Source organism: Oryctolagus cuniculus, chromosome 7, assembly GCF_964237555.1.
Source record: "Oryctolagus cuniculus chromosome 7, mOryCun1.1, whole genome shotgun sequence".
In the NCBI taxonomy this organism is placed as follows: Eukaryota; Metazoa; Chordata; class Mammalia; order Lagomorpha; family Leporidae; genus Oryctolagus; species Oryctolagus cuniculus.
In genome coordinates, this window is record NC_091438.1 from 97,567,009 (window position 1) to 97,585,976 (window position 18,968).

The following is an 18,968-nucleotide window of genomic DNA, read 5'->3' on the forward strand; positions in this document are numbered from 1 at the left end:
ATCCCATGAGGGCAAGGGTTTGACTTCTACTGCTTTATCCCCAGTGTTGTGAGCAGTGTTTTACCTATAGAAGGCACTCTACAAATACTCATTGAGTGAATGATAGAATAACTAATTTTATATTTTCGTGACATTTTATTTTGTTCCCACACTATCATATTGTACTTATTGATCTTTTTATGAATGTGAAATCCAAATGGTGCTACTATTTTATTGGAGGGTTGCAAAGCATAAAAACAATGATAAAATTTAACATCTATAGATATTTAATAATATTTCTATTTCACACAGGAAAATGCAGTAATTAAGAGAAAGAAATAATTTTTCCAAGATAGTGTCAGTAAATTACAGCTAAATTCACATGTAGGTGGAGCTTGTGGTCTGACTCTTTTATCAGGCTCTCTCTAATTATGGAATCTGAATCTGTAAAGACTAAAAATCCAGTTGTAATTATGTTAGATTCAGAGCCTCAGATTAGCTTCTACATACTAGAAAGAGCACTGGATTGAAAATTGAAAGCCTTGGTTAAATATACCTACTGGCTAGCAGACTTTGGATGGTTTATGAACCGTTCTGAGCTTCAGGTTCCACAGCCTCAAACTGAGCTGCAGAATGAAGAGAACCAAAGAAGAAAGCATTTGTGGGAAAGTACTATAAACGATAAGACATTCTACAGGGTAATTTAATTTCTTTAGTAATCTCTATTAATGGATGTGTCTGAGGTATGAGTTTTCTGAATTTATAGTCAAAGGCTTTAACATTTCAGTTTGAATTCTATGAGAAATAAGGATTCCAGACATTCACCTGTTATCTTGTGAGAACACAAGAGTACTCATTAAGAAGCAGAAAGCACCAGGATGCCTCCTGAGCTGTGTATGCTGAAGTCTTGAACAATAATTGCAACATTATGATGCACATTGCCCTCTCTTTTGCTTTCAGGTGCATGGTTCATTCTTTTTGCCATCACACTGCGGCTGGTGGCAGCCTGTCCTGCGTCTTGTGTGGTGTGCACCAAAGATGTAACCCTCTGTCACCAGCTAACCTATATAATAGGTAATAAAGCTAATAACTCTAAAAAGCAGTGTTCAGTTTACCTGGCAAATATACTGCCATATCTGTCATTGTTCTGACTGCTCTCTGGGCTCAGTCTGAAAGAAGTAACCTTTTAAAAAGTTGGCCTTTTACAGCGACTAAAGAGATGGGTAGTATTATTTTATTTTCCTATTCCTGGTGGTCTCAACCAAAACTACTTTAAGACCTTCAGAGATAATTGAGATACCTTGCTACTGCGAAAGAATACCACCATTTCATGTAATTATAAACTTACAAAATCACTTTGATTACATTTTTTGTCCACACTTTGTTCAGATTTGAACCTTACCACCAACTGGAAGAAATATAAGTGAATCAGAAATCTAAACTGCAATTGTTCAGCATTAGTAAGATTAAGTGATGTACCAGTGAAACAGATTATTATCAAAGTGCATCTCATTTTGAAAGTCTGGTCTTTTTTTATTGGTGGTAAATGAGCTGTAGAAATGCTAACAAGATACACTGCCTGTATTCATTACATATTGCTTGCTTAAGTCAACAATTTAATAAGACACCTTATTAACAAATTTGAGGAGAATGTGATTTACATTCTGATATCCAAGAAGAGATAAACAAGCTATAAGCTCTGCCACTGGAAAATTTTCAGAAACAAGCTTGAGTTAAGACAGAATGGAAGATGATAATTTCTTCCATTTCTACAACCTCATGACTGAGAATCCAGAGGTAGAGGTTATCATCATCCCTGACAGGAAGACAAAAGGATTCAAGGCTCCTTGGTGTGTAACACTGTTTCCAATCAGTATTGAAAACACACACTAAACCCCTCCTCTCTCCTCCTCTCTAAAATGCATTTTTTTTTCCTGATCAAAGATAGTTGATGTCAGGAGGAAACAAATATTTTTCATCTACATTGCTGCACCTCCAGATCTTCCTTTTCATTTTCAAAATGCCACATTTGTGAAGTTAGATTTCAGAGAGACACAGAAGTAAAAGGATGACTTGTGAGTAGAGTTTCTGTCAAGTCCTAGACAAGAAAGAATTGACAGAAATAACAGCCAGCTCATTCACATTCAACAAATCCCTGAAGGACTGGGGACCCAAGAAAACAAAACTCTTCCACCCCATCAAAAACAATCTCAAATGGAACAAAACGCCAAACTGGCCAGAATTATTAGAATTCAAATAATCAATAATAAATAAAAAAGAAATGCCATGATTTAAGCTTGCCTGTGCTGCATCACTGGGAGTGATTTTTCTTAAAGAAGGCAGTCTGAGAATCCTTTGTCATTTCCCTTTTTTAAAAATCTCTTTGTTTCAGAGATGCAGACTGCATGTCCTAAGGGAATTGTCATTTGCTTCCCCCTGCGTTGACTGTTCTAATATCACCTGTAGACCTCCCAGGGACAATGGACTCCTCCATCCTTATGACACTGTCATTTATAGTCAAAACAATTTTAGCATGATAAAGATGTGTTACAATAACCCCTGATTATAATACATCTTTATTGAGTTAAAACGCTTTGATTTCTAATGACAGAGCAGTGATAGCTCCGAGGTGATTATGGTGAAGGGATTTAACAGTTGGACGCCCTGAGTACCACCTGTCATCACATGATGGACTTCATTGGAGGGAACAGATATTAGACAGGAGGCCAAAATGGCCCAGGCTATAATGAGAACCCCACTGACAGATCCTTAGGTTGTCTGCAGAGAATATAGATCCTTACCAAGTTGCCAACTTTTAGCCTCGAGCTAAAAAGCAGAAACCAAGGCTCCTTCTCCCTCCTGCATTCCCCTAGCCACACCTTTTACATCTGAGAGAAAAGAGGACTGACTTCACAGCTTAAATACACATTGCTAGTGAGAAACTTCCTCACGGGGAAGCCTGGGCAGCATCTGTGTAGGGCAGTACGCAGGCAGCTGGGCAGTTCCAACCTCAGGGAGAGGAAGCCTGAAATCAGCTTCAACCAAGCTAATCCCCAAGAACAAATTAACTCTGGCATTCCAAGGAAGCAAACATGTCACGGTAACAAAGAAGATACTAATCCCTCATTCTAATAAACAGCCAGCCTCCTCTTAAATTTAGAAGTCATTTTGCTTTTGCAGGCTGTTCTAACCCAGGTGGTAAGATGGCTCAGGGGCAGGTGATCATCTCTGTCCCCTGCATCGCTCTTGCGTGTCCTCTGCTGCTAGTCTGTGCTTTCTTCCCCACAGAAGCCCCCGTGACCTCCAGGGTTCTCATCATCACTGATGGACACCTCTCCTCTATCGAGAGCACAAACCTGTCTCTCTTGTTCCATCTGGCGCTGCTCTCGCTGCGCAGAAACGAGATCAAGGATGTTGGGCAAGAGGCCCTGCAGGGGCTGACACAGTGGCGCACCTTACTGCTGGGACACAACCAGATCTCCAGCTCTTCGCTCAGCGACCACACCTTCAGCGAGCTCCGCAGCCTGCAGGTACTGGTGCTGAGCAACAATGCCGTCCGCACCCTGCGGGGCTCCTGGTTCCGAAACACCAGGGGCCTGACCCGGCTCCAGCTGGACGGCAACCAGATCACCAATCTCGCCGACAGCTCCTTTGCAGGCACACACCTCCGCAGTCCCAGGCATCTGGACTTGTCTAACAATTTTATTTCCTATATTGAGAGAGAGGCTTCCCGACCCCTGCCTCAACTGCAGGAAGAGGACCTTTCCCGAAATAGGTTGGCCCACATGCCTGATGTTTTTAGTCCGCTGAAGCAGTTAATCCTTCTGAGCTTAGATAAGAACCAGTGGAGCTGCACTTGCGATCTCTACCCCCTTGCTCAGTTTTTAAGAACCTACATTTCCTCTTCCGCTCATATGCTCACGAATGCCAGGGACCTAAATTGTAAGGCACCGGCTGCAGCTATGGCCACCACAAGGAGTCTGCTAAGGCTTTCCGAGAACAACTGTGACGCCAAAGCTGCCAACCTCACTCTGGTTCTGAAGGAAAGAGGTTCCCTCCTCCCCGGGCAGGATGTGGCCCTGCTGACCCTGCTGGGCTTTGCAGGTATGCCAGGAAGAAGTGTGTCTTCCTCATTTCCTTACCCTCTTCTGTAGGCTTGAAGTATGCTCCATGATGTCTTTCTCAGGCAGCTGGGGAAACTGGCTAGGGCTATGCAAGAGAGAAATTGCCTGTAGATGTGGGAGGATGTTAGCTGATTTAGCACAGGTTGTAAGAATTTCCCATCATAGAGACGCTGTCTAACATAGAGGAAAGGGCCCTGGGCCAGAATTTCAAGTGCTGCAGTGCAGAAATAACTAATATTGTGCTCCTGAGTGAACTGACTTGCTATTTAAACTTCAGTTTTCTTTTCTGTAGTGTGGGAATAATATCTATATTTTATCAGTCATCCATTTAGCAAAGAGGTCATTGCATTTATTATGATGCTACAAGAGAGAGATTAAAAAATTGATGAGACGTACACTCTTTCCTGCAGGCACTTGTGTTTGTGTGCCGTAGTAGTCAGTGGCCTTTCCTTGGTGCATGAAGAGATGCCATTACAAAAATTACGTATATCCTAATCTACAGGGCTGGATAAGCATAAAACAGGGTGAAGTTCATGAACTCTGCACTTGGATTGCCCAGGTCTAAACATTAGTTTGTTCTTAGAAGCTATATGACTACGGGCAAATTAATTAACCTCTCTGTGCCTTGGTTTTCTTCCTGTTTGGAACTTTTGAATTCTTCTAGAAATTTTGTTTGTCTAACTTGACCCATAGCTCCTCAAACCAACAAAGGAGAGGGCAATATCCAGCTCCTTAATTTTTTAATGGTAATTAAGAAGTTTTTTGTAACTATGCATAAACTCATTACATCTCACTGGATGAATGAGGCATTGATGCTTGGTGCCATTAGTTGAATGAATGGGATTTCTTCATTTTCTTAAGGCTTACTTTATTATTTATTTGAAAGTCAGAGTGACAGAGAATGAGGGAGAGACAGAAAGAACTTCCATTCTACTGGTTCACTCCCCAAATGATCACAGTGGCCGGCAGTAGGCCAGGCCAAAGCCAGGTGCCTAGAACTCCATTTGAGTCTCTTACATGGATGGCAGGCCCAAGCACTCAGGCCATCTTCTGCCTACTTCCCATGTCCATCAGCTGGGAGCTGGATTGGAAACAGAACAGCGGGGACTGGAACCCCAGCACCCATAAATGATACCGGCATTGTAGGCTGCAACTTAAGCCACTGTGCCACAACACTGACCCCACATGAGATTTCTTGAGTTATCTAGCTCATGTGTGTGGTTTATCCTATGTTCTCAGTATATGGTAAAATTCTGTGCACCTGTGGGTAACCTTGTGATGATGAGATACGGTGTGTGCACACATGGGTGTGTGTAGTGCTCCAAAGCTAGGAGACTGCAGGCGCAGAAATGGCATGTAGGAATAAACTGATATATTTTGCATATGTGCTAAAATCATTATTCAATAGTAGGCTTCCAGGGAATTGATTCAACATCAGATTCCTAACTCCTGATAGTTACACTTTTAATCAGAATAGATGAAGACCAGCCTCAGGATAAGACAATGGAACTACCACTAGCAGTAATCAAGCTCACGTGGGAGGGAATTCAAATATTCTTAGAAAGATAAAGTGTTTTAAAAACCATGTTGCCATGTCAGTAATTATATGTGCTAAGAAATAATTTACCATAAAAGACACAAGTGATGTAGCAGCTGTTTTTCCTTAAATATGCCTCCTAGAATACTTGTTCTAGGGGATAATTAATATGTATTCTAAACAAAAAGACACACACACACATACAAATGTACACATAAGCAATAGGTTGTGGGGTTCAAAGAGGTTTTAGAAAAGCTCGATTAAACAATATGAAACAGGCTTTTTTATTGTAGCTACCTCATAGCCTTTCATTTTCCAATGAGTATTAGGAATCTCTACGGACAAGATATAATGAGCAGCATGTCTGAAACTTATTTGACCATAAACCCCTTGTTTCACAGAGGATTTCATTGAATTATGGGTTCAGTAGGACTTGGGTTTGTGAAATATTGCAATAGGGGAACTTTCAACATCTTTTACATTTGTTAATAGAAATACATATTCAGAGAGCGAGTGTTGTGGCACAGTGGGCTAAGTTACTGCTTGTAAAGCCAATATCCCATATTAGGGTACCAGTTCCAGTCCGGAGTCCCGGCTGCTATGCTTTCAATCTAGCTTCCTGCTAATGCACCTGGAAAGGCAGCAGAGGGCGCACTAAGTAGTTAGGCTTCTGCCACTTTTACTGAACACCCCAAAATGGGTTAGAAGCTCCTGGCTTTGTCGTGGCCCAGCCCTGGCCAATTGGAGATTGAACCAGTGGGTCGAAGATCACTCTGTTTCTCTCTTTCCCTTTCTCTCTGTCACCCTGCTTGTCAAATAAATAAATTAATCTTAACCAAAAGAAATATATATTCAGAAATATATTTTGTTAACAGTTATCAGTGTGGAAATGGATACAAGTTCAGGAAGATTCCAAAGATTTTGTCAAAGTGATAGGAAGCTTTGTATACATGGATTAATTGTAAATATGGTCACATACATGTTAAGTTTTATTGCGGGAAATTATCATACTATTATCTTTCATTGAGTAATTATTAAATTAAATGTTTTGAGAAGTAATTCTCATAAAAGATTCTGATTTTTAGATCAATTTGTTCACTAAGATTCTGCTTTTGAAAAAAATGTTTTGAATTATATCTAGCTCTAGATTGTGGGGAAAAGACTTAAAACCACAATTTAGCCCATTATTTCATTTTATTCAACTATACCTAAGTCATCAGAATTCAAAGGAATATAAATCATCATACACAGTGAATTTTAAACTAATAAGTGGGTATTTGGCACTAAACACTTGTTTCTTGACACTTCCTATTCTGTGTCCTGTTGGATAAGAAGTTCTCTTAGAGCTGTAATATAATATATTTCTGATGCCTCAATGAGAACTTATTAATTTTGCCTTTTTGGACAACTCATAAAGAGTCTTAGAACAATTTTTCAAAATAGAAACCATGCCCATGGCAATGAAAATTCAGACATCTTAATAGAAAATTCAGCCTGACCTCAACTTCATTTGTATCTTTTGCTTTCTGCATTAATGAAAAGTGACTATAACTAGTCAGTAATGGGATACATATATCTCTCCAGTACTAACGGGAGGAGAGTTGACTGAGTCCTTACGTTATAGGCACAATTAGAGGAGAAGCTTTATCTTGGAACCAATTTATACTTACTGTCATTTCAATGGCTGATGCATGACTTTAAGAAAAAAGTAGATCTTTGTTTTCTTTATTATTTAGTTTGGTAAGTGCATCTGCTATGTATGATATTGTCTTAATGTAGGTGGGGGGGCAGGGGGTGGAGGGAGGTCCTAGAAACCAAGTCTTGGGGGATGGCCCTGTGGCATAGCAGGCTAAGCCTCTGCCTGTGGTGCCAGCATCCCAAATAGGCACTGGTTCATGTCCTGGCTGCTCCTCTTCTGATCCAGCTCTCTGCTTATGGCCTGGGAAAGCAGTGGAGGATAGCCCAAGTGTTTGAGCCCCTGCACCCACATGGGAGACCCAGAGAAGCTCTTGAATCCTGGCTTTGGATTGGTTCAGTTCTGGCCATGGCAGCCATTTGTGGAGTGAACCAGTGGATGGAAGACCTTTCTCTCTGTCTTTCCCTCTCTCTGTCTGTAACTATACCTCTCAAGTAAATAAATAAGTAAAATCTTAAGAAAAAAGGAAATCAAGTCTTTCAGAACCCAACAGGACAATATAAGAGCTAAACAATGGCAGCAGCAGTGATCAAAATCACAAACTGCAATAACTATTCATTGAATTATGCTACATCAAAGCACTGTGTTAATTATGGTATATATATTATCTCTTTTTAATCCCTGCATAATATTAATTATCTTCATTTAGGGAGATAAGGCTCAGAACGATTATAAAGCACCTAAGGAAAGTCTAAGTACAGAGCTATGAGTCCTAAATTTTGTAAATATTTATTTATTTTCATGAACTTGGAAGGCAGAGAGAGAAGAGAGTGAGGCAGAAATAGGGTTCATACATCTACTGGTTTACTCCCCAGACTAGGAGACTGGAACTCCATCTAGGTCCCCAACATGGGTGGCAGGGGCCCAACCATTTGAGCCATGACATGCTGCTTCCCAAGATGCATTAGAAGAAACTTGGATTGGAAGCAGAGTAGCTGGGCCTCTGGACACTCTGATGTGAGATGCGTGTGTTGCAAGGGAAGCTTAACTGAATCCTGAATTTTATAAGAGATAATGATTGCTTCTTACATTTATGAATCTAACATTTTTTAACAATTCATATTAAAATTTTTGTTTGGAATAACCAAGACTCTAGAATTTGACAATAAAAGTGTAATGTTCTAAATTTTCTACGATTTTAAAGAAATATTGTGCTTTTGATAGAAATTAAATTATTTCAATATGTTACAGCATTTTCCAATAGTATATTATTAAATTAAAATGAGTTCATAAGATTGCATGATATGGTAATATATACAATGATTGGAAGATATTTTTAATCAGAAACCACTATTATCTTTAACAAAACAGAATGAAATAATCATGGCAGATAATCTCCCTTCTCTCTCTGTTTTCTTAGACTTATTTAGTTATTTGAAGGACAGATTTATAGAGGAAGCAGGAAAAGGGAGAAGGTAGGGGGGAGAGGGAGATATCTTCAATCTATTGGTTCAGTCTCCAAATTCCCACAATGTCAGGGGCTGGGTCATGCCAATTCTAGAAGCCTTGACTTCCTTCCAGGTCTCCCATGTGAGTATAGGAGTCCAAGCACTCAGGTCGTCTTCCACTACTTTCCCGGGCACATTAGCAGGGAGGTGGGTCAGAAGTGGAGCAACTGGGACTTTAATCAATGCTCTTATGCGATGCCAGCATTGCAGATGGTGGCTTAACCATGCTGCGCCACAGCACCATCCCACATCTTCCCTTTAAATTAAAAAATGATCACATTGCACTAACAAGGTTTCCATGGAAAGAACCAGGCATGCTGAAATGAATCAAACATCCTAGAACATTGAGATTGTCTCCTTCATTGCCTGCCTTTCTGGAGGAAACTGACTTGTCCAAGGTCACACAGCAGATGCAGTCACAACTGAGCTTTGAACATGGATCTCCCTACTCCTGAAAACCAGTTCGGGAATTTGTAAAGTCAGACCACCCAACACTTTCTGTGATCTGAATTTATGAACAGATCTTCTGTTGGTTTAAGAATACTCAATAAGCTTTTCTGGAGTACTTCCTTGTGCCAGACTTGTAGGCACTGGGGGTGGACTGTGGAGCAGGGGGAGACGTTGTTTCCCCACATTGCAGAATGCTAGCAGAAGAAGGTGTGCAGTGGACAAGAGAATGAATGGACATCATCATCATCGTCATCAGCCCAGCACTGTTTTAAGTGCTGAGAAACAAAGGAAGTCAGTGTAACGGTGGAGAAGTGGGGATACGACTCAGAGACTTTGGTTTGAACAACTGGTTATTTGAAGATGTGGTTTGTTGAGATGGAAGTGAGGTAGAAACAGGTTAGGGTGTGCACCTAGGTTGGAAACACACTGCCCCCTGCAATTTTATCCAGAGGGTAAGCAATATCCACATAGAACTGAAGTGACAGTTCCAGGCTGTCTGAGGTTAGATGTTATTTATCTTATTGTGAGAGTTCATAAAAGGGAATGATCTTTGCAAGATGGAAAACACCGCAAAGGCATCAAGAAATTTTGAGGTGTTGATTTAGTTTTAAAGGCTAAATATAACTCTTACAAGCAGAGATAAGAGAATGTACTAAAAAATCATTAAGAGCACATGCAAAGGCTTACATGTACGTGTTAGGACTAATGAAGAGCTTAAAACATGATGTCTGAGTGTGCAAAACAATGTAAAATAAGGCTAGGAAGGAAGGGAAAGGACAGATTGTATTTAACCTTGAATGCCAAGGAGTTTGGCCTGGTTGCTAATGACAAACCAGTGAGCTGGGGTGGTGGTGAAGCTTCAGGGATGATTAAGATATGTTAATTGCACATAGGATCAAATTTTCTTTAGGGAGAAGGAGGTAGGGGTATATGAGAATTTCATGTATTAATTGTAGTCTTTTTATTGATTACAAGATTAAGAAATAAGAAATTGGGAACTAAACTGGTTTTCAGAAGGCAGCAAAAATAATATAATTCATCTTGAATGAATTTCAGTCCATGAGAAAGCCTTTTTTCACTACCAAAGAGAATCCAGACTGTGTTGTTTTTTATAATTTTTAGTATACACAAAGAAAGTTCCAAATTAGAGGGCAGAACAATATCAATTATATAGCCTATTACTAGTCTGATATTTTTCCAAATGGTGATGGACTTCCCATCTCTTCTGACACCCTTTAAGCCATTAACTTTTATATTTGTTTCACATTTGGTGATTTATATGTTTCTTTCTATGATGTTATCTTTTAATGCTCTCTCTCTTTGTCACAGGAGCTGTTGGTCTCACTTGCCTAGGTTTAGTTGTATTTAACTGGAAACTCCAACAAGGCAAAGCAAATGAACACACATCAGAAAACCTTTGTTGCAGAACCTTCGATGAATCCCTGTGTGCTCATGAGGCAAGAAATTACCACGCTAAGGGATACTGTAACTGCCACTTAACTCAGGAAAGTGAGATAAAGGTCATGTCCGTTGTGGGGTCCAGAAAGGAAATGCCACTTTTACAGGAAAATAGCCATCAAGCAACATTGGCCTCGGAGTCCACAGCCCTTGACGGATCATTTAGAAACCTGAAAGGGAAGGACCATGGGGCAGACAGCACTTTCTTTTGCCTGGATGGCAGATTGCTGCAGTCAGGATGTTCAGAGCCTCCTGGGACTGTGGCAGCTTTTAATGAAGCAGCCTTACTTACAAGATGTTGTCCAAAGAGAGTTGAAAATCTAAGGAAGTATGAGACTGGAGAAATCCAAACTGAAACCCTGCCACAGTGCCTAACAAAAGCAATAGGTGAGTTTGTCTTATTTTAGAAAATCCCATCCCACTCTGTTCAATTCTCCCTGAAGGAGGAAACCTTCTTTAATTTCCCCAACAGGAAGTGCTATTAAAATCATAGCTTCAGTCTATCCCTATTCTACACATTTGAAGATGGTGTGTGTGTGGGTGTGTGTGTATGTGCACAGGCACACATATGTTTCAGGTAGGGTGAGGTTGAGGCATCCCATTGTCAGGAACTGAGTATATCTCCTGTCTACTGAGAGTGAAATTTGAGACCCAATATCCAGCAATGTTAAAATTTAAAAAAAAAAATCCTTTTAAGTAGCAGTAGTGCTGTTAAGATTTATGGAAAGGTGAGTAACAGCTTTTGTTCCAAAATCCTTTGGGCTCTGATGCCAATTCTGCAGTAAGCAACCTTCCCAGAGTATGACATGTTAGAAGAATGGGCCTTCTAATGCTCGTGATTCATTTCAGGAATGATGTCAAGAAACATACTTTGCTTGCTGTGCTGTCAGGGATGATAACTTCCCAGTTCAGGGAAAGTCAGGACTTAATTCATTGTCTCATGTTGGGAGCCAAGTGAATCTGGCCGTGACATCTACCCACTGTACATGGACAATGTCAATATTTAGGTGGAGGCAATGAATTAAATGTCTTCCTTTTTCTTCCTGAACAGTAGGGTGATGTTTTCAGGCTCGGCAGTGAAAACTTTTACAGCTGTTCTAAAAAGAGGCTGCTGTCATTTATTTGACTTGGTTTACAACACAATAGAATTTTCTCCCAGAATACAAAAGACAGAGATGTTGTACCATGAAATTCTTTCCATGAGGATCTGGCCCTAGGATGGATTTGGGGAAAATTGAATAAGAAGAAAACACCTGTTATTTCATTTATGGCACAAGCAAGCTGTGAGTTTTCCATTCCATTCCACAGATTCTTAGCAGTATCTGAAGGCTGGTTATTTGACCCAAGAGAGGGATGGCTGAGGAGACATATGCCCTGGAAATAAGATGACATTCGTTTTATTTTGTAAATAAATAAGCTTTAGCCTTTCAATGGAATCATATTGGGGCTGAGATTGTGTTGCAGCGGGGTAAGTGCTCAGTGCTTATCAGCATCCCTTATCAGAATCCTGGTGTGAATTCCAGCTGCTCTGGTTTCAATTCAGCTCCCTGCTAAGGAGCCTGGGAAAAATATCGGAGCATAGCCCAAGTACTAGGGACTCTACTACCCATGTGGGAAACCAGGATGGGGTTCCAGGCTCCTGACATCATCCTGGCCCCACCCAGCATTGCAGACATTTGCGGAGTGAACCAGTATATGGAAGAGATGAATCTCTATGTCTCTATCTCTGTCTCTTTGTCACTCTGCCTGTCAAATAAATAGATCCTTAAAGAAATAAAGTCATACCTTTGGCAGATGTTTTATTTTAGCTTTGTCCAGTGCCTTAACTTCTCAGTGGGAAATTCCTATATTGAAGGGAATGTGATCTCTTAACCATTTAAAACTGAGTTTCTCGTTTCACACTGAGAACATTGGTTTGTCAGATCAATACAATTATTTTTAAAAGCACCTGAAATTCTACTACATGCCAGGCATTGTATTGGAGCTGGAAAGGCAGGAACTGGAGACAGAAACAGTCAAGGCTACATGTGCTCCATAGTAGAAATTAATAAGGAGACAATGTAGCTAGAAACACAGAAATACAGAGTTTCAGGGGCAATGGGGACTTTAGAGATGATTTAGTTCAGCAGTTCCTAATACTTATATTTTAAAACCATTTATTTTATTTGAGAGACAAAGGAGAGGTGAGAGAGAAAAAGCCCTTTCATCCACTGGTTCACTCCCTGAATGCCCACAGTGGATGAAGCCAAAGCCGGGAGTCATGAACTCATTTCAGGTCTCCCACGTGGTGACAAGGAATAAGCTACTTGAGCCAGCACTCCTGTTGCCCAGGGTGTGCATTAGCAAGAATCTAGAATTGAAAACATACCCTGTACTTGAGCCCAGGCACTCCAATGTGGGATGTGGTTGTCCCAGCTGGTGTCTTAACTGCTAGTCCAAATGCATGCCTCTAAAATTTATCTTAGAATTTAAGAATACTCTGGGAATCTAAAAATGGCTACAAATTCTTTCCACGTAATCATATATACTCAAATACAGTTCCCATAACTACAATCATATAAAATCCAGGAAATAAGTAGCTTTTTCAAGGTTACCCAGAAAGAGGATAGCAGATCTTAGTCTGGGGTTTAATCACCTGTTCCTTGATCACACTGAACAGAATACTTCTTTCTTCCTCTAGATAAAGCAATTTCATGAAATAAGAGAAAGTATACTGACAAGATGTCATTTTAAAATTAACATATGTTGTAATTAAGATGATTGGGTTTAAAGTCATTTAGAACCTGGTTTGATTTCTGGCCATATGACTTAACTGATATGTGACTGGGAGAAAAGATTCAATCTCTCTAAGTGTGTTTCTTCATCTGTAAAGTTATAAGGTAATACAATGAGTCCAATGTTACAAATATTAAATGAGATGATGAGAGCAAAATATTTAGTATAATGCCTGGATGTAGTATGTGCTAAATTCACAATTTTATTATTATTATCACCAATATTATTTAAGATATATAAGTAATGTAATGTCATTTGTAAGTCCCAGACAGACATTGCTGCAGTATAAATCAGCCATATTTCAAAAGACCTATTCATTGAACAAATATTTAATGAATATTGAATTAAGCTATGGAAAATAAAATAGGCATGGTCTCCGCTTTCATTGTGGCAGTAGCTCACAAGTATTTCTCTTTTGTTGACTAGATAATTCTATTCAGTAATGTACCCATTTCCTCCCTCCCAATATTTTATGTCTAAATTGGACTTGAATGTGGAAAAAATTAGCATGGCTATTTCAAAAGGATTTAGATATTATTCCTATTTAAAACAAACAATTAACAAAAAGATGTACAACTCTGAGTAACATTTTTATTCCTAATTATACAACTTTTATGTCAGTATCTGAACTGTCTGAAATATGGCCATAAACAATGTCATTGCAAACATATCAAACAACCAAATGTGCTTTGTATATTTAGTTAACTCAAGAATTGACATAATCAGAGGAGTTATTTTTGCACTTTTCATAAGGTTTATAATCATCAGGTTGGGCAATACAACTTAGCCCAGTGCTAAATTTCTGTACTTATTGTTCAGCAGATATCAGCAGTGACACATTTAGAAGATATGCAGCATCCTCTTCAGCTTTGGCAAGGGAAAATCTTGAAAAGCATTTAACAAATGAATCATGGCAGCCTCCAATAGAAAAAGAAGACAATGGCTTACAACCTCACAGGCAGAGACATTTTATTACAAGCTCATCATCCAAGCCTTGTGCACAAAAGATCTTACAAAAACAAAGATCAAAATATGATGATCCTTATGGACTGTTACAACACAGCAGGCCTAGGTACTTTCAATCAAACAGTTCTCTTATCTGTAAATATGTGCCCTGTGATCAACTGCAAGATTATATGAAAGAAAGGAAGATAAATCACAGAGAGCATTCAAAGCCTGAGAAAGAGCAAATCCAAATTAACAATGCAATAGAAAAATTTCTTTTGGGTGAAGACAACAGAGATTTTCCAGGGCTATCAACAAAAACCAAGAAAATGTATTCACCAAAGAGGGTTAGCTTCCACAATCCTGATTTAGTAGAAAAAGACATGTTGGTGGTATCACCAAAAAGATCAAACCATTGGAAACTGCAGGAAAATCATAGTAACCAACTGACAAACTTGGATCTCAAAAAATGTAACAACCCTAGGGAGAGAAACAAAGGAGGAAAATGGTTTATGGATTCAGAGATTCTGAAAATGAAGAGAACTGGTCAATCTGATCTCAAAAGGAAAACTAAAGGACAAAATTTAAAGATAAAATTAAATTTACATCCTTTTAAAAAAGTCAGAGTTCATCCAGAAAAATCCCTGCCAGAATTTCAAAGGAAACACAAGCATGCGTTGCTACCTTCTAAAAAATTACCCAAAACTTCTGAGAAAAAAGCCAAAATCAATCTTCTGTCTTCTGTAGATTTTCCTCAAGAGCAAGAGAGGAACAATTATGTTAGACTCACTTCAAAGTGGATCCCTCTCAAACACGCCCCAAAGCAGACCTCATACTACAGAAGAAACACTAAAAGTGCCCCTGTACTCAGTGCTAACACCAGGTCTTTAGAAGGCGGTTGTCAACCAGCTGGTCACATTCCCGACAGAAGTCTGTCAACATTGCCTGAGTCTCCAACCATTGATGCTGTGTGGAGGCACTCACGTTCTCAGTTCTCAGCTGAACAAATGGAGGGTGCAACTCAGCTCACAGTAGAAGTTCCTGGTGATTTACAAGCTACTTGGGAACATAAAGGGAGTGATGTTTTATCATCCCAAAATTTCAGGAAGACTATTGACCAAGGGGCAACAGAGCTCCCTGAGCACATGGGGCAGAATAAATCAAACACCAGTGAGTTAAAGCAGTATTCCTTGTCCCCAAGGAATCAACCACAAGTTGCAGGTGTTTACAAGACTGAAACCTACCACGAGGAGTATACATTAGGTGAAAACCAAGTTTTACAACAGGAAAAACAAAATTCAAGTTATGAGCAACACAGAAATGAAGACAAGACATTAAAAACTAAACCCAAGCTATTACATCAAATTGTGGAATGTTTCAAGATGGATAAGGAAGGAAATGATGTAGGGGAAAAACTTCCTAACACAGAAACTTGTGATTCCTCTCTCATTCCCCTGACACAGCCCAAGAACACCCTACCATTTATGAAGACAAATTCTATTCCATTCCAAAATAGCATAGAGCTTCCCAAGGATATCAGTACTTCTCCTCTAAGTAGTCAAGCCATTTGGCATCTAGCCAACAGTAGTGATAAAGGAACTGACAGCACAAATGCATTGCCCAGAGATGATGGCACTGAAGCACTAGAGACAAAAATAGTAGGTAAAGAAGAGCAAAACCTGCTCTATGAAAGCAAGACAAATTCTAGTATGTTAATTCAGACCACAACAATGACCTTACAAAGCTCCACAAAAGAAATGCCGCAAACTTGGGAAAATGGAAAAAGTGAAAAACATTTATTGAGTAGTTCAAGTTCTGACAAGGAGGACATTGCAGCTAAAGATTTGAGGATGACAAGTTCCTGTGAAACCCAAAATAGAACCCCTCACAGTGAAATTGATCTCCAGATTAGCAGTAATATGCATGATTTCAACATTCAAAATACTCAACCAGATAAACCGTGCACAGAAAGAAGGTGCAGTGACAGTAGGTGACTCATGCAGTGCTGTCCCTCTTACCAGAGTTAAAAGGCATTCATTTTGAGGCAGGGAACGAGGTACCTCTAATCCTAGCAGAATAAATGAAGCTGAAAACTCTGCTCCAAAACCTGCACTGTATCCACCATCTGGTGAAAATGCTAATGCATCACCTTTAGAGGCAGAACAAAGTAAGCAAAATCACTCAAATAATAATTATTTTCTACTTTAGCTTTCTTCAAAAGGACACACAACACCCCTTAGCCTTTGCATGCATTTCAAATGCATTATTTTGGAAGACAAATCTTCAATAATTCCTTTTTATCAATGAAATAAAAGCGTACAGTTGAATACAAGGTAAAAATCAAAGATGCAGCCACAAGATATGTTTGACACAATTAACTAAGTGTGCGTCCCCAAGAAACGGAAGAATAGAAAAGAAACATGTTGTCTGGTTCTGGAAAAGCAGCCAAACATTAAAGAAAAAAAAAAAAAGAACCTCAAACAAATGAAAGATTAGACAAGAAAAAGTGAGCGGTTTTATACTTCATGTTTATTTTATGGAAATTATAATACAAATCTCAATTAGTGGTATTACACTATTGCTTTCTACACAGATGATTCTATATTTATATTTGTGCCTGATTTGTTTTCCTAATTATAGTATGAAAATGAAAATTCAGCTTTGCTAACTATAGTTTAGCTGATGAACATACTGGTATATTTCATCCATTTGTAACTGTTTTGTTGACAATTATCCTAGAGCTTAAGTAGAAGTCTTTAATACCTGTTATTTTTCTAAGAGAAGAAAAAAATAAGGATTTTCCAGCTAGTAGGCTGTTACTGTAAAACCTGCAAAATCCTTTAAATCCACTAGGTGGAGATCTCAGATTCAATCATATAAAAAGAACAACTAGGGCTTCAAGATCAACACAATGGATTCCGAACAAAAGGAATTTTAATGAGCTTTATTGCCAATTGTTATTAATTTAAGATTCTGAAAACTAAATAACCCATTAGCATGTAGCTTTCAAGGTTTGATCTCTTTGAGTTTTAGTATGCAGCTATTGTTTGGTGTGAGTGCTCTTGCACAGGAATTAAAAGTCTTACAAATATTAGGTTTAAAAGCAGTGTCATTAGCTGTGTCTCATTTATAGTCACATTAATTTGAAAAATATAGGTAAGTGAGGGTGTTGTGGCTTAGCTGATTAAGCTGCCCTTGGGAAAGCCCCCATTTCATATCAGAATGCGTAGGATCAAGTTTCTCTTCCACTTTCAATCCAGCTTCCTATTAATGAACTGGGTATATAGCAGATGATGGTCCAATTTCTTGAGTCCCGGCCACCCATTGTGAGATATCCATTGGGAGCTCCTGGCTCCTAGCTTCTGCTTGGCCTAGCTCCAGCTGCTCTGGGCATTTGGGGAGTGAACCAGTGGAAGGATGATCTGTCTCTTTCTTTCTGTCTCTCCTTCTCTCATTTCCATCACTCTGCCTTTCAAATAAATAAATAAATATTAAGAAAATAGATATACTCAAACAACTTTATTGTTCAACACTCCAGTAAAGAACACAGTACAGAATATTATATTTCACATTTCCTAGTGGAGGAAAAAAAAAACAACCTCCTTTTTTTCTATCTCTGTAACTATGTAACATCTGGCATTATTACAAAGATTAAGAGATATTTGAATAATGTAAATATTGCTTGCAAGCCCCACCTGTCTTCCATTTCCCTTTTTATTTAGAATTGCCAACAATTGACATAACTTTATTTTGAAAGTCTCTAACTTTATTACTTCTCTTCTTTCTATTTGCACACCAAGATTCAAGATTGTCTTGCTTTTAACTCCAACTCATTTCCCCTCTGTTTTTGTTTGGCCCCTCTGCTGGAGCTTAACTTCTGTGCCATCTGTCTGCCTTCTCTGACCTCACTTCATTTTGTTAAGTACTTTTAAGGTGAGAAGAGCATCTTATGCCAACTTTTTGCACGGTAAGTTCACTCTATGCTAATTGACAGCTCCCTCAGCTTTGTGGACCAGGTTACTTTTTTCTCAATATCCTTCTTTGCTTATCCTTTTCCTATTTTTTTAAAGCACTGTCACCTTACTGCAGAGCCCGTACCTTTGTTCTGTCTCCTCTCACTGCCAACAATATCTCCACCATGTAATGGTATAACAAGGACTCTTGGTCACTAGCTAACTCTTAGCAGCAGCAATGACAGCTCTCCTGGAATCTTACCTCTCTTCGATTTTCAAAACCCAGTCTTTCACCTCTTTATGATGTTTCCTTTGAAATAGTTCTCAGGTTTACCCTTGCTTCTGGATCCCCATGGTAACCATTGTAGTCTATCTTATATTCAACAAAAATACTGTAACAGTAGCCCAGTTGGCTGCTGTGATTTCCTTGTCTTTTGCTTCCATTTCAACCCACTATTTCCTTATCTATATTGGGTGTAAGACAACTGGGGTGCTTATTAAATATGTATAGTCTTTCAATTCCTGGCTCCGACACTTGTCTCTGGTTTCACACTAATGTAGACTCTGCGAGGCAGCAATGATGGCTCAAGTAACTGGGTTCCT

General features: G+C 39.2%; 2 protein-coding genes across 10 annotated transcripts in view; one reads left to right on the plus strand and one right to left on the minus strand.

The window, feature by feature from the left end:
• Positions 1–18,968, minus strand: part of TNNI3K (TNNI3 interacting kinase) — a 372,046-nt gene that overhangs the window by 72,821 nt on the left and 280,257 nt on the right. The window lies entirely within an intron of this gene.
• Positions 2,488–16,982, plus strand: LRRC53 (leucine rich repeat containing 53). Its single transcript, XM_051856360.2, is given in 6 exon segments — positions 2,488–4,083; positions 10,564–11,079; positions 14,290–16,369; positions 16,371–16,401; positions 16,403–16,475; positions 16,478–16,982. Coding segments are annotated over 6 exon segments (3,744 nt in total). The 5' UTR covers positions 2,488–3,182; the 3' UTR covers positions 16,621–16,982.